The 19,130-nt window shown below is 42.7% G+C and overlaps 1 protein-coding gene across 1 annotated transcript; it reads right to left on the bottom strand.

Moving 5' to 3' along the window:
* Window positions 1–6,788: 6,788 nt before the first annotated feature.
* slco1e1 (solute carrier organic anion transporter family, member 1E1) lies at window positions 6,789–18,056 on the bottom strand (the record flags this gene model as incomplete). The annotated part of the gene is made up of 15 exons (XM_084076154.1): window positions 6,789–7,176; window positions 7,738–7,855; window positions 8,437–8,501; window positions 9,013–9,200; window positions 9,639–9,804; window positions 10,798–10,993; window positions 11,444–11,608; window positions 11,765–11,914; window positions 12,225–12,314; window positions 13,081–13,179; window positions 13,574–13,720; window positions 15,915–16,033; window positions 16,397–16,529; window positions 17,402–17,543; window positions 17,955–18,056. 15 exons carry the CDS (start codon window positions 18,054–18,056, stop codon window positions 6,789–6,791), a joined length of 2,268 nt encoding a protein of 755 aa, XP_083932280.1.
* Between the last annotated feature and the right edge of the window lie 1,074 nt (window positions 18,057–19,130).

Raw genomic sequence — 19,130 nt, 5'->3', positions numbered from 1 at the left:
GTCTGTCCACAAACCTTACAGTTTGTCGTACGACAGCAGGACGAGATGCTATCATCACGCTTAATGCTGATTCTGGGCCGAGAGCCGTTGTTCTGATGGATATATGAGGCGTACATGATGACGTGACGACGCGTGACGTAAGTCTTAAGTGCATTCTCTTCTAAAACAAGCAACTAAGAGTATACCTAGTGCTAAGGTAAAAGTACAATATATCAGCTACCTACTTTCTTAAACAGATGAAACAAATAGGAAAATCAAATGAGCAAGAGCTAAAACAAATAAGTGTATCGAATAAACAAGATCCAATTAAACAAGAGCTCGTACAACTAATTGACAACAAGTAGGCAAGGCAAAGAGGAAGGGTAGTGTTTCCTGAAGAGGTGGGTTTTCAGCCTGCGGTGAAAGATGGGCAGTGACTCTGCTGTCCTGACATTAGTGGGGAGTTCAGTCCACCACTGTGGGGCCAACTTGGACCTCTCAGGCCCTTTTCCTATGCGATGCCGTCGATGAAGGTGGATGCATGTTCTCTCCTCGGTCTCCTGCAGTCCGCCATCAGCTCCCTGGTGTTGCTGACATTAAAGTAAAGGCAACATATGTGTCGCCACACGGATCAATGACCTTAAAGAATGAAATGAAAAATATGTTTGTATTAGACTTAGAGCATAATGGGCAACTGGCGCCCCGGGGGCCACATGCGGCCCCCACCTTCACTTAATGCGGCCCGCAGGTTAATATCGGAATACTGATATATTATTTATTTCAGCTGTTACAATTCCAAACATGCAAACATGACCCGCTTTAATTACTTTGTCTATATTAGTAGCTTAATAACTGGTGTTAAAATTCTATCGTCTTTTTTACGTCCATTGTATTTGTATTTAAGTTCATAAAGTTAACATAAGTATAACTAAATGCATTTTTAACTAAATCAAAATGTTACTTTTCAGGATTTCAATTCAAAAATAGCAAAAACAAATTCTGGATTCCAATAAAAAAATAGCAAAAAAGGCAGATCTACAAGCTCAAAACATGTCGCACTGAGACACGTTTTGAGCTTGTAGATCGTCTATTTCTGGTACTTTAGTGTGACATAGAATGGCGAAAAAAGTTAAAATACGGAGAGACAGTATATTTAATGTGTCCCTCTGGAGTGAGTGTGGAAATATAGTGGCCCTCTACATCATCAAAGTTGCATCACCGCTGTATTAGAGCATGTCCCTGGTCATAATGTGGACATACCTAACAATAGATGCAAAAATAAATAAATAAAATAAAATAAAAACATGTATTCTTACATCAAAAGTCCCTAAAAGCCCAAATGTGCTTACTTCCTGTCAAATAACTGATGAATAGATATGAGTCATGATTTCATCCACCTGTGTGATTCCTCCAAACACACCTGATGTTAATTAAACAGGTCTACTCTGTTAAGATGACGTCGGCCCTGTTACAATCAACGTGTTGGAGAAAGACCCCATTATGTCTAAAAGCCCCCCTATATATTAACATGACAGATAAACCATATGCTGTATACATGTGGTAACGTCCTTTAATTGTGTTGGCGGGCCTAGAATCAGTGATAATCATCTCTATTACAGACACATGTTGACAGGTGGTAAAACTGGGTGAAATTAGCGTTTGTGTAACAAGCTCCATCGCTTTGCTTCTTTCCAGAAAAGAGAAAGAAGAGAGAGAAGGGCAAGGGAAGGAAAAAAGAAAGAAGGGGACAAAAGAGACAACAACGTATCTACATACACAGTGGTGGAAAAGGTACTCAATTTGTTTACTAAAGTAAAACTAGTTAACAGTCTTGTTTGGCTCTCAAGTTGAGAAAGAAGTTTGAAAGTGTTGCATTGATCTAAAGTTAAACAAAAAATAAAAAATGAAAGAAAAAAAGAATGACCGTAAAGTATCCACAAATATGACAAATTAACCAGAAAAATGTGTTCTGAAATGTCTTCAAAACACACTTTTTGCTATACATTTTGTCCAAAACTCCCACAACTACACATCTCTGGAGTCGTGATTGAACATATTTCCCCCCTTTCATCGCGCAGCCTCATAATTTGAAGTAGAAAGTAAAAAAATATGTTTAAAATTGAACGGTAATTCAATTTTTACCATCATTTTATAATGGACCATTTACTTTTTGGCAAAGTGGGCATGACCTTTGGGCAAGTAGAACATGACCTCTACTTTCATAATGAGCATATACCAACTATGTCTGCATGCACCATTCTAATGGTTTGCAAAAAAAATAAAAAATAAATAAAAAGACAAAAATGAATAGTCATATTTAAACACATTGTTGTTCTGTTTCATCTTTTGTCCTAACCAACTAAAACTAAAAAACAAACTAAATAACAACAAGGCTTATGTGACACATGTGAGGTGAGGACCCCCAGTGAGGACCCCCCATCTCTCCCCATTGTTATGGTGTGGGACTCCCTCTTTCTTTGGTGTTTCACCCAGGTGGGCGTGGTTGTATGCCTAACCCCAGACACTATGCCTAAACCTAACCTGAATATGGATCTAATATCCCTTTATTTTACATTAATACATTTATACATTATTTCTAAACATTGTTTTGTTTAATGCATTAATCAAAAACATTTTTCACTACTAAAAGCTGATAATTGTGATCTCTTCCATTCGTTGTCAGCTTCACCCAGCTGATGGCTGCCCACAGAGGAGCAGGAAGGGGCTCAGTGTCTTGCTCAGGGACACTTCCACACATTGCTGACCTGGCCTGGAATGGAATGGAACCTGGGACAACCAGGTTCAAACAAACTCTTTTTGTGTTATCCTTTTAGCATCATTCTTTAACTGTACTTCTGTACTTTTTTGCAAACTGGTAATAAAGTGTTCAATCACTCAATCAACAAAAACATTCAGCTATGCCCCCAAAGCTCACAACACGTTGCATCACAATGCAATGGATCATCTATTTTCACTAGTTTGGGAAGACGGATCCGTCTCCGTCCCAATAAATGGCCCGTCAGAAAGGGGCGTGCACCCACATACATGTTTATACCCTTACTCAGTAAAGGGGGCGTGGCTGTGGAAAAGGGGCACGCCTGGAGAAAAGGCTCCCAGAGTCAGAGGGTGCAATATGTTTGTAACGCCACTAGATGGAGACTGGGCTTTCTGTGTTTGTTTGTATGACAGTCCAGAGCTAATCTCACCAAAAAACAAAAAACTAAAGAAAACAAAAAACGCTGGACCGATCAGCACACTGCCAGAAGGCCAGAGGACATACTTCCACACATTTAACATGTTTTATTTTATTTTTAATACTAACTTTAATTTGACATAAATGTTATTCACCGGGACTCAGATCAGGCTGTGTAACCTTCGCTCAAATGTGTGAGTGACACATAGTGAGACACATTTGGAGTGACACACATCACACGCTGGTCACATGACATCCCAGATCACCCACACATCCCATGTTTTCCTATCAGCATAGATTACTATTCTCACTCTGCCCGTTAACTCATTCAGTGCCAGAGTTCACACATCGTCTATAGCTGCCCTTGCCAGCGATTCCTTTAAACAAACTTTTAAAGGATCATAGATTATTCTTCTTCACAACGATCCACCCGCCGATCGCTTTAAAAGACAAGCTTGTAGATCTGCTATTTTCAAATGGCCGAAATGTACATAGGGCTGAAGAGGTTAATGCATGTTTTGTAATAATAATCTAAATCTACAAAGTAACTAGTAACTACATTTTCTAATAATTGTAGTGGAGTAAAAGTGCAATGTTTGCCTCTGAGATGTAGTGGAGAAGTAAAAGTACTGAAAATTGGAAATACTCCAGTAAAGTAAAAATACCTCAAAACTGTACTTAAGTACAGTACTTGAGTAGATGTACTTAGGTACACACCACTGTCTATACGGTCTGGTGCTGTTTGGTTTGGACGTAGAGCCGCTCCCACATGTCGGAGCGCTGCTGCTCAAAGCTGAGCCTTTTCTCCAGCTCCGTCAGACGAGACTGGAGCTCCTCGGTGTCTCCTGGAGCGCCTGGAGCTTCTCCTTCGCCAGGAGCCTCGCCGCCGGCACTCCGCTCGTCTAACTCCGTGCGAAACTGGTCTGCGACGCCACGCTCTTTGTCCACCTCGTCCTTCAGCCTCTGGTTCTCCAGCAGTAAGGCGTCGGCGTCCGCTCCCTTCTCCTCCAGGTCGGCGTAGCGGGAGCGCAGGCTCTTCATCTCTTGGTGCAGGTCAATCAGGGAAACCCTCTTCCACTCCAGAGACTTCTTCAACAGCTGGTTCTCCGCCGTCGACCTCTCCATGGCCTCCATGGCGCTGCCCAGCTCGGCGGCCAGCTCGTCCCTCTGGATCTGCGCTGTGGCGTAGACGCGGTGGAAGACGATGACGCCGACCAGAAGCAGCACCAGGACGGCGCACGTATTCAGGCTGCTGCTGAGGAGGCGTGCCGTGGCGGCGGCTCGCCGAGGCACAGCATGCACCGGATGAAGAAGAGGTTCCTCGATGCGTTCCTGGGATCGGACTGCTTTGCTGTCGGGCACCGCCGCCTCGGGCTCCGTCCCCTTACGGGTGATGGTACTGCCACTGTCCTTCCACCTTCTCCTCTGCACCACCATTCCTTCCTTCTTGTCCTCGCCGACGCTGCACTCCGCCACCGCCGGCTGCTGCTGTGCTGGAGAATCAGTCTCTGCCGCCGTGTTGTGCTGCCGGGCCCCCCCATGCGTTCCAAGGGACACGTCCTCATCGGCCGGTGGTGTCCCCTCTCGTGTCTTCGCCGCGTCTCCCGAAGCCGTCCGGACATCCAGGTTGTCGCCGCAGAACTCCTCCGTCCCCGCCTCGGAGGCGGCGGACGTCTCGTCCGAGGTTTCCTGTTTTACGGCGTCGTCAAGGGAGTTGGCTCTCTCCTCCACACGCCTGGCGGAGGAGGAAGGCAAGTTCCGTAGCTCCGGTTCCGTGACCGGCTTCACGACCGGGGAACTCTCCAGGAGGTCAGACAGGTTCTGAGAACTCTCTGGGTCATGGAGGTCCTGCAACTCTGGCTCCATCGCCGGAGAACTCTCCAGGTCAATGAGGTTCTGCAGCTCTGGTTCGAGCACCGCCGACGAACTCTCTGGGTCAGTGCCACAGTCGGGTGCATTCTCTGACCCCAGAGACTCGACGTCCGACCCCTCCACATCCGACACGTCGATATCCGAGCCCTCGTCGCTCAGGGTGGCCATCTTCCATCCACAGGACGACTCTGGGTACTCCGCCAACTCTGACATGGTTCTCACCAGCTGACAGTGAAGAAACCCTTCCTTACCTTACGGTGAATCCGTTAGCCTAGTTACTGTCACAGGAAACTGAGACTGAAAATAATCACACTAAAGGTTACTTATCTAAAACTTACTACGTTATGATGGGCATGGTACCAGCCCTGCACTTATATAGTCTGTCTTCCTTTAATGTCCATATAGGGATGTCTCTGTTTCTTTACGCCCATATATGTATATATGTTTTGTGTGTGTATGTATGTATGTATGTATATATGTATGTATGTATGTATGTATGTATGTATGTATGTATGTATGTATGTATGTATGTATGTATGTTAGGGGTGCTAAGTGAATAGAAATGAAAACATCATGTCTTACAGCTGTCTTAACGATTAAGGACTTTATTGTGTTTTTGACATTGAACATTGGGACATATAAATAAATCTTACATTCTTTGATTTTTAAACAAAAATATACAAATAAATGACCATGACCAGCACCAGTAATCAAAATAAATAATGTACTACTATGGCCCAAAGAGGCCGTGCATTAACTAATTGTATCCTTTCAAAAAATAGCTGATCTACAAGCTCACAACTGTGACATGTTGTGAGTTGTAGATCGGCTATTTTTGCCATTTTTTAAAACATGAATGGAAAAGATTTGTTGACGATTATGCAAAGATAATTGATTCAAATGATTGTGATCAGGCGTCTATGAGATACTTGTGATCGTCCTTCTATGTCCACCTGCCCTCCTGTGGAAATATTCAAGTAAATTTGAGCACAGTTCTGGAGTAAAATGTTCAAGAGATAGTCAATGGAGATCAGGTCATTATTGAGAAATATGTAATAGTGTGGGTGATTAGAACCCTCCCCGTAATCACCCTGTCGGGGTTTATTTCTCAATAACGACCAACTCCCCATTGATTATCCCGCTTATTGCACGGCTACTTGATAAATAAATCCATAAATTGACCCAAAAAGTAACAACAAAACGAAGGATTTCATTGCTTACGGTAATGCCAACACACTGGAATCGATCAAGCGGACGTCCCACGCCTACCTACGTGGATGTACTAAGGAAAGATGCTGGTGCAGAAAGCACAAAGGAGCTGGCCAGATGTATGGAGAACCGAGATGACTGGAGACGCCGATGGAGGGCTCGTCTGAGGACGACGTAGAGAGAGAAGTAGTCCATCAATTTAAAACTCGGAAACAACGGGGAGTGTTGATAAAATAGGATCAATATTCAGTTACTGCATACAACCATCTGCCACCATCCTGACCTGGAGCTCCATGGTAAGGCTAGAGATGGTCTGTAGGTCCATGGTAGAGTTGGAGATGGTCTGTAGGTCCATGGTAGAGTTGGAGATGGTCTGGAGGTCCATAGTAGAGTTGGAGATGGTCTGGAGGTCCATGGTAGAGTTGGAGATCGTCTGGAGGTCCATGGTAGAGTTGGAGATAGAGTTGGAGATGGCCTGGAGCTCCATGGTAGGGCTTCAGAAGGTCTAGAGGTCCATGGTAGAGTTGGAGAAGGTCTAGAGGTCCATGGTAGAGTTGGAGATGGTCTGTATGTCCATGGTAGAGTTGGAGATGGTATGTATGTCCATGGTAGAGTTGGAGATGGTCTGGTGGTCCATGGTAGGGTTGGAGATGGTCTGGTGGTCCATGGTAGAGTTGGAGATGGTCTGGTGGTCCATGGTGGAGTTGGAGATGGTCTGGAGGTCCATGGTAGGGTTGGAGAAGGTCTGGTGGTCCATGGTAGGGTTGGAGAAGGTCTGGTGGTCCATGGTAGAGTTGGAGACGGTCTGCATCTTGTTGTCTCTCTCTGGCTTGTGGAACTGTTGCCGGAGGAGGATGATGACAGCGACGATGAAGAAGTAGGAGGAGCCACTCAAACAGGTGATCAGGCCCAGAAATATGATCCTACAGAGCAGAAAAACAATAGAAGTGTGAATATATCAGACTAGTAGGCCTCTAGGTTATGCAGCCATAGCTGAATTGTGCATCGAACCCAGGTTCAATTCCAGTTTAGTTTAGTTTAGTATATTTGATCATCTTCACCAGTATCGATAAAATCAAACATCAACATAAGAAAAATTACATAATTAAAGCTGAGCAAAAAGCTGAAGCTAAAAGCTTATAATAGTCATGTCAGTCATACCTGTACATTTCAGTCATACCTGTACATTTCAGTCAGACCTGTACATTTCAGTCATACATGTACATTTCAGTCATACCTGTACATTTCAGTCATACCTGTACATTTCAGTCAGACCTGTACATTTCAGTCATACATGTGCATTTCAGTCATACCTGTACATTTCAGTCATACCTGTACATTTAAGTCATACCTGTACATGTCAGAGTCATACATGTGCATTTCAGTCATACCTGTACATTTCAGTCAGACCTGCACATTTAAGTCATACCTGACCATTCAGTCATACCTGTACATTTCAGTCATACCTGACCATTCAGTCATACCTGTACATGTCAGAGTCATACATGCGACAGGCTCCTCTTCCTCCACAGCTCTTCATCACCCACTTCAGACATGTTGAATCTATCAGGGCTCCAAAGTAAACCGGTGCTGGAATCCCACCTACACGCACACACACGCACGCACAAACACGCACAAACACGCACGCGCACGCACACGCACACAGATGCAGAAAAGTCTTTGCTCACACTAGTATGACTGTGAGACAATATGTATTTACCCAGGGTCCTAATAACACTTACCCTAATAACACTATGTATTTACCCTAGGGTCCTAATAACACTATGTATTTACCCTAGGGTCCTAATAACACTATGTATTTACCCAAAGGTCCTAATAACACTATGTATTTACCCTCGGGTCCTAATAACACTATGTATTTACCCTAGGATCCTAATAACACTATGTCTTTACCCTAGGATCCTAACAACACTATGTATTTACCCTAGGATCCTAATAACACTATGTATTTACCCTAGGGTCCTAATAACAGACAGTAAGTATTTACCCAGGGTCCTAATAACAGACAGTAAGTATTTACCCAGGGTCCTAATAACAGACAGTATGTATTTACCCAGGGTAAATAACAGACAGATCCTAATAACACTATGTATTTACCCTAGGATCCTAATAACAGACAGTATATATTTTTCCAGGGTAAATAACAGACAGTAAGTATTTACCCAGGGTTCTAACGGTCAGGGCCTGGATCCCCAGAGCCAGGGCCTTGAGATCTGGACTGATGCATCTGTAAAACACAAACACAACAACACTGACTTACTGCATATCAGTGGTTCTCACACTTTGTCATGTCAAGGACCCCCACATGAATATATATTTGGCCGCGGACCCCCCCATGTGAAAACATCTAGTGCCAGGCAGGGGCCCCCGATGTGAAAACATCTCGTGCCAGGCAGGGACCTCCCCATACAAGATTGACTTTCAAGATCAAGAAGATTTACCACTTTAACACTTTACATATTTGAAAATAGCTGTTCTACAAGCTATCAACGTGTCACATCGCAACATGTTGTGAGCTTGTAGATCTGCTATTTTCAAAAACACGTTGGGGTAAAAAGTTATTTGTATATTTCTGAAACATTTTAACAACAAAAATGTTGTATGTGGGTCTCTGAGATACAGACACGTCAGAGCCGGAGGAGGCGTCTACCTTTATATGTCTATGCTCCTTACCCCCCCTACTCCCCTCCCCTCCTACCTACTTCCTGGGCGTGGCCAGGAATAAGGTGAACACACACCGTATGATGACCATGTATCCTGGCGTGATGCCCAGAGCGTTGATGAAGGAGCTGAGAACAGACACCGTCATGTAGGAGGTGAACGCCGCGCCGCAGGCCTCAGGGCGAGGGCAGTGGCCCAGCCTCACCGCCGTGCTACCGCCCCCTGCTGGCCGGGAGGAGGACACACAGCTGCAGTTGTGGAACGTCTGTGTGACAACCAATGAGAAAGCAGTGATCAGCGCAATGACAACCAATGAGAAAACATTCAAAACTACGTAAGTGCTTGCCGTGTGTGTGTGTGTGCACGTGCGCACGCGTGTGTGTGTGTGTGTAGGTATGTGGATGCGTGCGTCTATGTGTGGGTGCGTCTATGTGTGCGTGCGTCTATGTGTGCGTGCGTCTGTGCGTGCGTGTGTGCGTGTGTGTGTGTGTGTGTGTGTGTGTGTGTGTGTGTGTGTGTGTGTGTGTGTGTGTGTGTGTGTGTGTGTGTGTGTGTGTGTGTGTGTGTGTGTGTGCGTGCGCGTCTGTGTGTGTGTGTGTGTGTGTGTGTGTGTGTGTGTGTGTGTGTGTGTGTGTGTGTGTGTGTGTGTGTGTGTGTGTGTGTGTGTGTGTTTGTGTGTGTGTGTGCATGTGTGCCACCATACCGTATCTTTTCCATATCCAGTGGAAGCGGTGCAGCCAGCCATGCATGGAGAGGTGTATGTAATACCACTGTCTGAACACACAGGGTCCCACTCCTCTGCTGAGCACCTGCACTCCCTGTTACAGTCTGACAGCAGGCTGTGGTTCTGGTACCATCCAGCAGGGGTGCTGTGGAGCAACACAGTGGTGGACAGTACTTAAAGGAGTGGTTTTTGAGTAGGTTTTGAGTTTCAGAAAAATCTCCATGAATTAATGGCGTGTGTAATTGCTAGAAAATAAGTCATTGTTTGGGTAAAGGGATATTTCACTGTCACACATGTTTGGGTCACTCAGGCTTCTGTGTTTCACTCCAGACAGTTTTTAAGTTGCTTGATTCAGTATTTAGATATTTGATATTAATGTGATCAGACACGCCCCCTTCCTATACATGATAGATTCATTGAAAACAACCGTCCTTGGTTCCGGTGACTGATATTGTCCTTATAATGCATGAGAGGGCCGCAATCTTTTAAATTAGGCCTACTTTTCAATTGATCAAATTTTTTTGGGGGGGGGAAATGAAAATAAAAATTGTAATACAAATACAATTACACATCCAGCTCCTATTTTAGGTTCACACAATCAAAACTGTGTATTATTATTATTAATCTTTTTATGACATTTTTGTCACCCCTGACTCCCTATGATGACAAAAAAATTGCTTAACACTAAAACTAATAAAAAGCTCAACTAAAACTTATCCCTTTTCCACAAACTAAAAACCAAACTAACCTTGAAATTGACATTAACATGAATTGAAAACCCACCTCTTCAGGAAACACTACCCTTCCTCTTAGCCTTGCCTACTTGTTATCAATTATTTGTACGAGCTCTTGTTTTATTGGATCTTGTTTATTCGATACACTTATTTGTTTTAGCTCTTGTTCATTTGATTTTCCTATTTGTCTCATCTGTTTAAGAAAGTAGGTACAGTAGCTGATATATTGCACTTTTACCTTAGCGCTAGGTATACTCTTAGTTGCTTGTTTTAGAAGAGAATGCACTTCAGGCTTCTGGTGATTGGTAGTTTTCTTGCCTACCTATGTTGAATGCACTTATTGTAAGTCGCTTTGGATAAAAGTGTCTGCTAAATGACTGTACTGTAATGTAACGAAAACCAACCCGTTGTAGTGTGAGGTGAGGCCGGCCACGGGGACGTTGTCACACTTGGTGACAAAGTGCATCAGCAGCAGCAGGTAGGACATGAAGGAGGTGATGAAGGACATCTGAGCTCCTGCCACCACGCCCACTTTACACCTCTTCATCACCAGCCCGCCCAGGAAGATGCCAAACGCCACCACTGGCAGGTTCAACACACCTGTTGTACACAGAGGTTCAAGTTCAACACACCTGTTGTACACAGGGGTTCAAGTTCAACACACCTGTTGTACACAGGGGTTTAATACTTTATCTACAGTCAGTGGTGTGAAGTAACTAAGTACATTTCCTCAAGTACTGTGCTTAAGTACAATTTTCCAATTTTCAGTACTTTTACTTCTGCTCCACTACATCTCAGAGGCAAATATTGTATTTTAACTCCACTACAATTATTTGAAAACTTTAGTTACTAGTTACTTTATAGATTTAGATTATTATTACAAAACGTATCAGCCCTATATAAATTTCGGCTATTTTCAAAAGATTGTTTTAAATATTTTTTTAACTTGTGAAATGAGACATTCTGCATAATGAGTACTTTCTACTTTTGGTACTTTAAGTACATTTTGATACCAATACTTTTCTCACAACGTGTAGAAACAACACGTACCTATAAGGAAGTTGGCTCTGGACGCGGTCAGTCCAAACTGCTGCTCCATGTACTTGGCCTTGAAGGTGAGCAGACCAATGAAGGAGTTGAACTTCAGGACGCTCCCGCACAGAAGCAGGAAGTAGGTGGGCGTTCCCAACAGGCGCTTGAGAGAAGGCAGGAACCCTGGGAACAAAAAGCTCTGTCAGCACACTTTAGCTACGTAGCAGCACTATGTAACTTTCCTCTTATACACCGGATTGTCAATTATTATTAGTAGTACTTGGATTATTGGACAAAAGCATTCTAGTTTTAGTAAATTGTAATAACCTTGATCTCTACCTTTAGCAACGTCAGTCAGTTTGTCATTACTGGTAGTGTTAAGGCTGTCCTCTGTGAGGTCAGGAGTGTCGTCTGTGAGGTCATAGGGGTCATGGGTGGGGGACGTCTCTTGCTGAGGCAGGGTGCGCGGCAGGAACCAGAAGGGAATGCCTGCCAATAGAGGTGAAATGTATTTGAAAACATTATTTATTAATAATCAACTATTGGGCTTAACACATGTTTTAATCTCAGGCAGTCAATGTGTTAACGGTTTAGGTTGATAGATTTGTTGAAATATTAAGAATGTGTGTGTGTGTGTGTGTGTGTGTGTGTGTGTGTGTGTGTGTGTGTGTGTGTGTGTGTGTGTGTGTGTGTGTGTGTGTGTGTGTGTATACCTACATATATATATATATATATATATATACACACACAATTATTATTACTATTTCATGGATTATTTGACTAATAGTTGCAGTACTACCTGCTAACAGTAAGATGGCAGCAGACACCAGGAAGCCCAGCCACCAGGCGCCCACCCAGCGTGCATCCTGGGGGCTGATGCTCACACTCTCTGAAGACAAAGTATTCAAAAGTACAATTTACTGTAAATTACTGTAGATTGTGAGCTTATAAAGCGGTTATTGTCGAAAAGCCAAAGTATAAAATAAGGCTTTTTATGTACAGTATGTTTTGTAAATCTGCTAAGTTACTAGTAATTAAGTTGTCACTGGGATGGAACCAGGCACAAAGAAAGACACACACTTGGAACTGGAACACTATACAATTGAAGTTGATAAAATGTATCAACTTCAATTGCATAGTGCCCATTTAATGGGCAATCTCTCGTGATTGGTTGGGAATTTGCATCCCACCTGAAAATGTATGTTCTGTTTACTAAAGAGCCGGAAAGACAGTTACTGAAAAACATCTGCGTTGTCGTCCGCCACGCTTGTTCCTCCCCTTAAGGCCTCTCAGCTGCTCCGGGGTCATTAAAGGCCGGGGATTGACGAGGCCATATCTAAGCCTAACCATGTCAATGTACATTGATGATATAAAGTCTCCTTGTATGTGTTCATGGGGAGTTTAGGTGATTTTACCAGATTGGACTTATTCCACTCACAGAATACTCAACTGAATGTCGGGGCCGGGCCAAATGTATCTGTTCAAACACCTTTTTACAACATTTATAAAACATATTGTTTGTGAGAATGACAAATTATAACAAAAAGTACAGTGTTTTTCCCTCATTATTTTAATTGCCAGTATATGTACATACGTTACGTACCCAGATCAACATCCTTTAACCAGAACAGATCTACAAACTATACGTTACGCACCCAGATCAACATATCCCACATCCACGTAGAGTTTGGCGCAGTACGATCCCAGCAGGAATCCAAACATCGGACCCAGTAGAGTTATGGTCTGGAGACAAGCTGCATGCAAACACAAAGATCAAATCTTATTCAACATCCAACAACTATTCTATTCTATTTGGTTCTTCAGAAATGTTGTAAAAAGATAAATTAAAATAAAATGTTTTAGTGGAGCTTAGCAGGAATAACATTTATAATGGGTTCATGGTGGGAGTACCCAGTGTAATCTATAGCAAGAGAGCAAACGTGACAGAGAAGAAAAATTATAAAGAATATATGCTTTTTACTTTCTAATTTGATAGTTCCCCACTGTTGAATTAGTATCAGGGAAATGGCAACACATTGGGTACATCTTACTGATTTAGAAGATAACTGTGTTTATTAACATGTAGATCATCTTACTGATGTAGAAGATAACTGTGTTTATTAACATGTAGATTGTAGATCCTCTTACCGATGTAGAAGGGAGAGTTCTCAGCTTTAGAGAAGTCATCGATGTAGGAGATCCCCAGAGGAGTGACCGGAGTCTCTCCGATGCCTCTCAGCACGTTGCCCAAGAGCACATAGACCCACATGCTGGAGCCACTGTCCTTCACGCAGGCTGGACACACACATGCACGCACGCACGCACGCACGCACGCACGCACGCACGCACGCACGCACGCACGCACGCACGCACACACACACACACACACACACACACACACACACACACACACACACACACATGCACACGCTCATCATATTACTATACTTGTGAGGACATCAATATTTTTGGACGCCATAGAAAAATAGCCAAAAGATTGCCGATCCACAAGCCTGCAACGCGTCACATCGCAACGTGTTGTGAGCTTGTAGATCGGCATTTTTGGATTATTGCGATAATGTCGTTTAATCACAATATGTTTTGACCACAATTATCATGACGTCCATCTCCATTGTTAATTCTGACACCACATTTTAATGTAGTTATAGTCATCTTTTAAATAAATTACATTTAGTTTTAGTCATATTTCAGTGCATCTGAAAAAAATAATTTTAGTCTAGTTTTACTTGACTAAATAATCATTTTTGTCTCCGCCAGGCTGAAAGGCATGGCCGAGACTGTTTTGCACCCTGTACGTCCGTGTGTCCGTCTGTCTGTGAACAGCTAATCTCCGGCACCGTTGGCCCGGTCGCTGCGAAACTGTGCACACACACTCCCTGGATGCCAAAGTTATAGCGCCACCAGCAGGTCTAATTTAGCAAAACACATTTTTGGAACAACATGCCTCTAATCCTGAATGCTGTGAAAGGCCTAAGAATAAATGGCACCCTTTTCACATTGGCCTATTATAGCGCCACCAGGAGGCCACAATAACCTACCTGACCTGTGCTCCGAGGAGCGCTTTTTCTAATTGTCAACTAAATCTACAAAATGCACGTTGGCGGTGCCGTGATGGCGTCGTAATGCCTGATTTATACTTATTTGTGTGCCAAAAATAGATGATCTACAAGCTCACAACGCATCTGCGATGCGTTGTGAGCTTGTAGATCGCCTATGTTCGGAGCGTTACAATCACACACAACCAAGCATAAAAAGACTTAGTTCTACTGGATCTCATCTCCACTGGATCTCTTCTCCACTTGTCTTAATTCTAAGGATCTCTTCTCCACTAGTCTTAGTTTTACTGGATCTCTTTTCCACTAGTCTATAGTTCTACTGGATCTCTTCTCCGCTAGTCCCTCCTAATATTTTTGTCTAGTTTTTTTTTGTTGATGAAATAGTCAATATATGTATTCATAGTTTTTGTCGTCATAGCTTTAGTTTGTATTTAATTTTTGGTTAGTTTTTGTCAGTGAAAAAAAGTAGTGGACCAACATTCTTCGTTTTAAGTTGATGAAATGAACACTAGTTTCATAGTCACGTTCTGTATCACTGTTGTGTTTTATTGTGTTCTTTGTGTCTTAGATGCAGTTGGAATTTTACTTTGCAACTTGTTTACCTTTATTTTGTAGTATCTTAGTGTTTCCTTGTTTCCTGTGTTGCTGCTGTTTTCTGTCTTGTCTCACCAGTCCTGTGATTGGCCAATGTGTTTCACCTGTTGTCCTTTTAGTTGTAGCCTATCCCTGTGTTGATTGTCAGTTAGTTTCACCTGTGTTTAGTTAGTCCTCATGTATATGTACCCCCCTGTTCCCAGTTGTATATTTGCTAGTTCATTGTGAAATGACTCCTCTTTTCTGTTGTGTTTGACTTATTAAAGATGTGGTGAAATATGTTTTTTCACACTTTTAGATCCACGGTCATAATGAGGACATCTTTATCATTAGATGCCAAACAAATGGAAGAAATCCATTTTTTATATTATGTCAAAAGTCCCTAAAAGTTTAGTTTTAATTGCTTCCTTTAAACGCAAACATGCTGCGTGATGACATAGATAGACATTTAGGAATATTACATGCATCTTGATTTCATTCATCTGCGTGATTCCCATTTTCCGCATTCCTCCACTCGCACCTGATTTTAATTAGGGAGACGTTATTGGGCTGCTACATTCTTTATCTAACTCAAGATGATGGCCACACGGTGCGTTACTCGTTTTAAACTTAGACAGAGATCCCATAGCCCGTACTACGCGGGACCGTCGGCTGACACTGTGATTGGTCAAAGGAAAACACACCCCTGTTTCTGAGCTAAAAACTTTAGCAGTAAATCCATTTCATGACCTCTTTAAACACGTTGAACCGCCCTGCTCTGCCTCATCCTGCATGTTGGTCCAACGTTCTCTTCTGACTCAAACAGTGACGAGTCTTACCTGAGTGGTCGTATCCTGAAGGAGTCTGCAGTGTGTCTATTCGCTCCAGAGGACTCTGACACGCAGCGATGCTTCCACTGTCATTCTGGGAACCACGGATGACAGTGTCATACGTGTAGCTGTTGAATACAAATGTCAAATAATGATGATAGACGTCAAATTTAGGCTATAAGGAAATTACGTTTCAAATAGCCTATTAATATTGTTCAAAACAGTATACTGTATTTGACATTTATATCCATTTGACCGTTATATCAACGGACCAAAAACAACACACAATCACGGAATGAAAATAAACAAAGTCTAGACACTCAAGCCCGTTGCGAACACACACACAAAAACACGGCCGTCGTGCGCGCGACTCATCGCGGACACACACCACTGTCCAATTCGTTGTTGTGGTGTACTTATAGGTGAACAGAGTGTTGTTGTGGTCTGGAAAAACGTTGAGGACCCCTGTTGATGTGTTGATGTGTTTTTACCGTCCCATGAAGAAGTGAGGCAGGCCGGTGAACAAGGCTCCTACAGCCATGAGGAGGCAGCCCACCGCGATGAGCCTGGGGCGATGCAACCGAGCACCGAAATGACTGACCGCCGCCAGGAACAGCAGGTTACCTGCAAGAGAGACACACACACACACACACACACACACACACACACACACACACACACACACACACACACACACACACACACACACACACACACACACACACACACACACACACACACACACACACAGGTAAATGACTGACCACTGCGAGCAACAGGAAGTTAACTGCAAGACAACACACAAAGGAAAAACGAATTATCATCATTACGTACCCTATTTCCTGGTCATTACGTACCCTATATCCTGGTCATTACGTACCCTATTTCATGGTCATTACGTACCCTATTTCATGGTCAATACGTACCCTATTTCCTGATCAATAAGTACCCTATTTCCTGGTCATTACGTACCCTATTTCCTGGTCATTACGTACCCTATTTCATGGTCAATACGTACCCTATTTCCTGGTCATTACGTATCCTATTTCCTGGTCATTACGTACCCTATTTCCTGGTCATTACGAACCCTATTTTCTGGTTATTACGTACCCTATTTTCTGGTTATTACGTACCCTATTTTCTGCAAAAGTTTTCCCCAGAATGTCGATGCTGGGGTTTACAGTGGTAAAAAAAAATGACATACGTAAATAAATAAAAATACATACTCGTGACCCATAATATAATTTATGTATCTTTATGTAATTTTTGTTTATGTATTGTGTGTTTATGTAATCCATGTGTTTATGTAGTGTATGTGTTTATGTAGTGTATGTGTTTATGTAATGTATGTATTTGTGTATTGTGTGTTTATGTATGTTTATGTAGTGTATATTGTGTTTATGTAATGTATGTGTTTATGTAGTGTATGCTTATGCAGTGTATGTGTTTATATAGTGTATGTCTATGCAGTGTTTGTGTTTATATAGTGTTAATACCCATCTCAAAGCCTCCATCGATGAGGCCGGTCAGAGAGCTGGACAGGTCAAAGCGTCTCTCGATCTGAGTGATGGAACTCTTCATATAGCTTCCTGCCAGGGCCTTAGAGAAGTAGACCAATGAGAGAGCTGCAATGAACATCTGGAAGGAGACACAAAGAGAAGTAGACTAATGAGAGAGCAGGAATGAACATCTGGGAGGATACACAAAGAGAAGTAGACCAATGAGAGAGCAGCAATGAACCTCTAGGAGGCACACAGAGAAATAGACAAATGAGAGAGCAGCAATGAACATCTGGGAGGAGACACAAAGAACGGATGGGTTCCCACATTGGACACATACATACAGACAGGCACACCAAAGTGACATTGACTTTCATAAATGTTATTCTATACAGAGACATGAATAATGTTATTCTATACATAGACATGAATAATGTTATTCTATACAGAGACATGAGTAATGTTATTCTATACAGAGACATGAGTAATGTTATTCTATACAGAGACATGAATAATGTTATTCTATACAGAGACATGAATAAAAAAGCACCTTGAGAGTTGAGCATCTTGAACGGTGGCTCTGTGTGGGCCGGGTGGTCTTCGTGTTCTGGGTGGGCCGGTCCTCTTCACACAGAGCCTGATGACTCCTCATCCTGTCTGTGTCCTCTGGATCCTCCAGTCTGTCTGTGGGTCTGTCTGTCTGTCTACACACACCTGTCTGTCGGTCGGTCGGTCGGTCGGTCGGTCTGTCGGTCTGTCCTCAGGGCACTGGGAGAAACACACACAGGATTGTTGGGTTGAAAATGACAGATCTACAAGCTCACTTACTTGTAGAGAGCGTACGTGTGGTTATGGGGATTCCCATGCAGTGGTGGAAAAAGTATTACATTTTTTTACTTAAGTTAAAGTATCAATACTGTATTGTAGAAATAGTCTGTTACAAGTAAGAGTCCGGATTTTAAAATGTTCTTGAGTAAATGTACAAAAGTATTGGTATCAAAATATACTTAAAGTACCGAACGTAGAAAGTACTCTGATGGAGTTAAAACTATATGTTTTATGGACCAGATTGATATGATCTAGAAATATCGATCTAACCAGTCAAATTAATATAGTGATGTCTTTTTGGGCCTGTACTACAGTCTTTTAACATGCCTTTTGTAACTCTACTATACTTTCTCTACCAAGGCCATGTAGCTGGCTCCATATTTGCTATCTGGTGCCGGCTCCATATGTTCCCAATCAGTAAAAACATGTCTTGGTCAACGCTTTGTGTTTAATGTCCTAATGACCTGTATCTCTGTACGATGACCGATATCTCTGTTTGACCCGACATCGTCACTAATTCCCTTTTGTCAGCTGTCATCCTGTCACAGATAGAACCATGCACATGTCCTATGATATCGAAGGAACAACTTGTTTATGGAACCAAGAATTGTACACAAGGACACCCTAAGATGAACAACAACTTATTATTAGAACAGCCAAACGCCTGTCCATCCTACGACTCCCATCCTACGTCTGAGGGTCTTAAAGCCAATCATAAGGATGCACCTATGTCTGATGTCATTGAAGTCCAACTGTGTATAAATACCGTTGTTTGTTATTACAACTTTAGTGTGTGATTATTATTCTTGTCTGTAACTTGTACTGTCTCCGTGTGTGCACGCTCGGGCAATACAGACTGATCATTTTTGGACGTACCGGTGTCTGACTCTCATTTCTT

The sequence above is a fragment of the Gymnoscopelus microlampas genome, assembly GCF_963454915.1.
Source record: "Gymnoscopelus microlampas genome assembly, chromosome: 13".
Lineage (NCBI taxonomy): Eukaryota > Metazoa > Chordata > Actinopteri > Myctophiformes > Myctophidae > Gymnoscopelus > Gymnoscopelus microlampas.
This window is presented reverse-complemented; position numbering and strand designations above follow the sequence as displayed.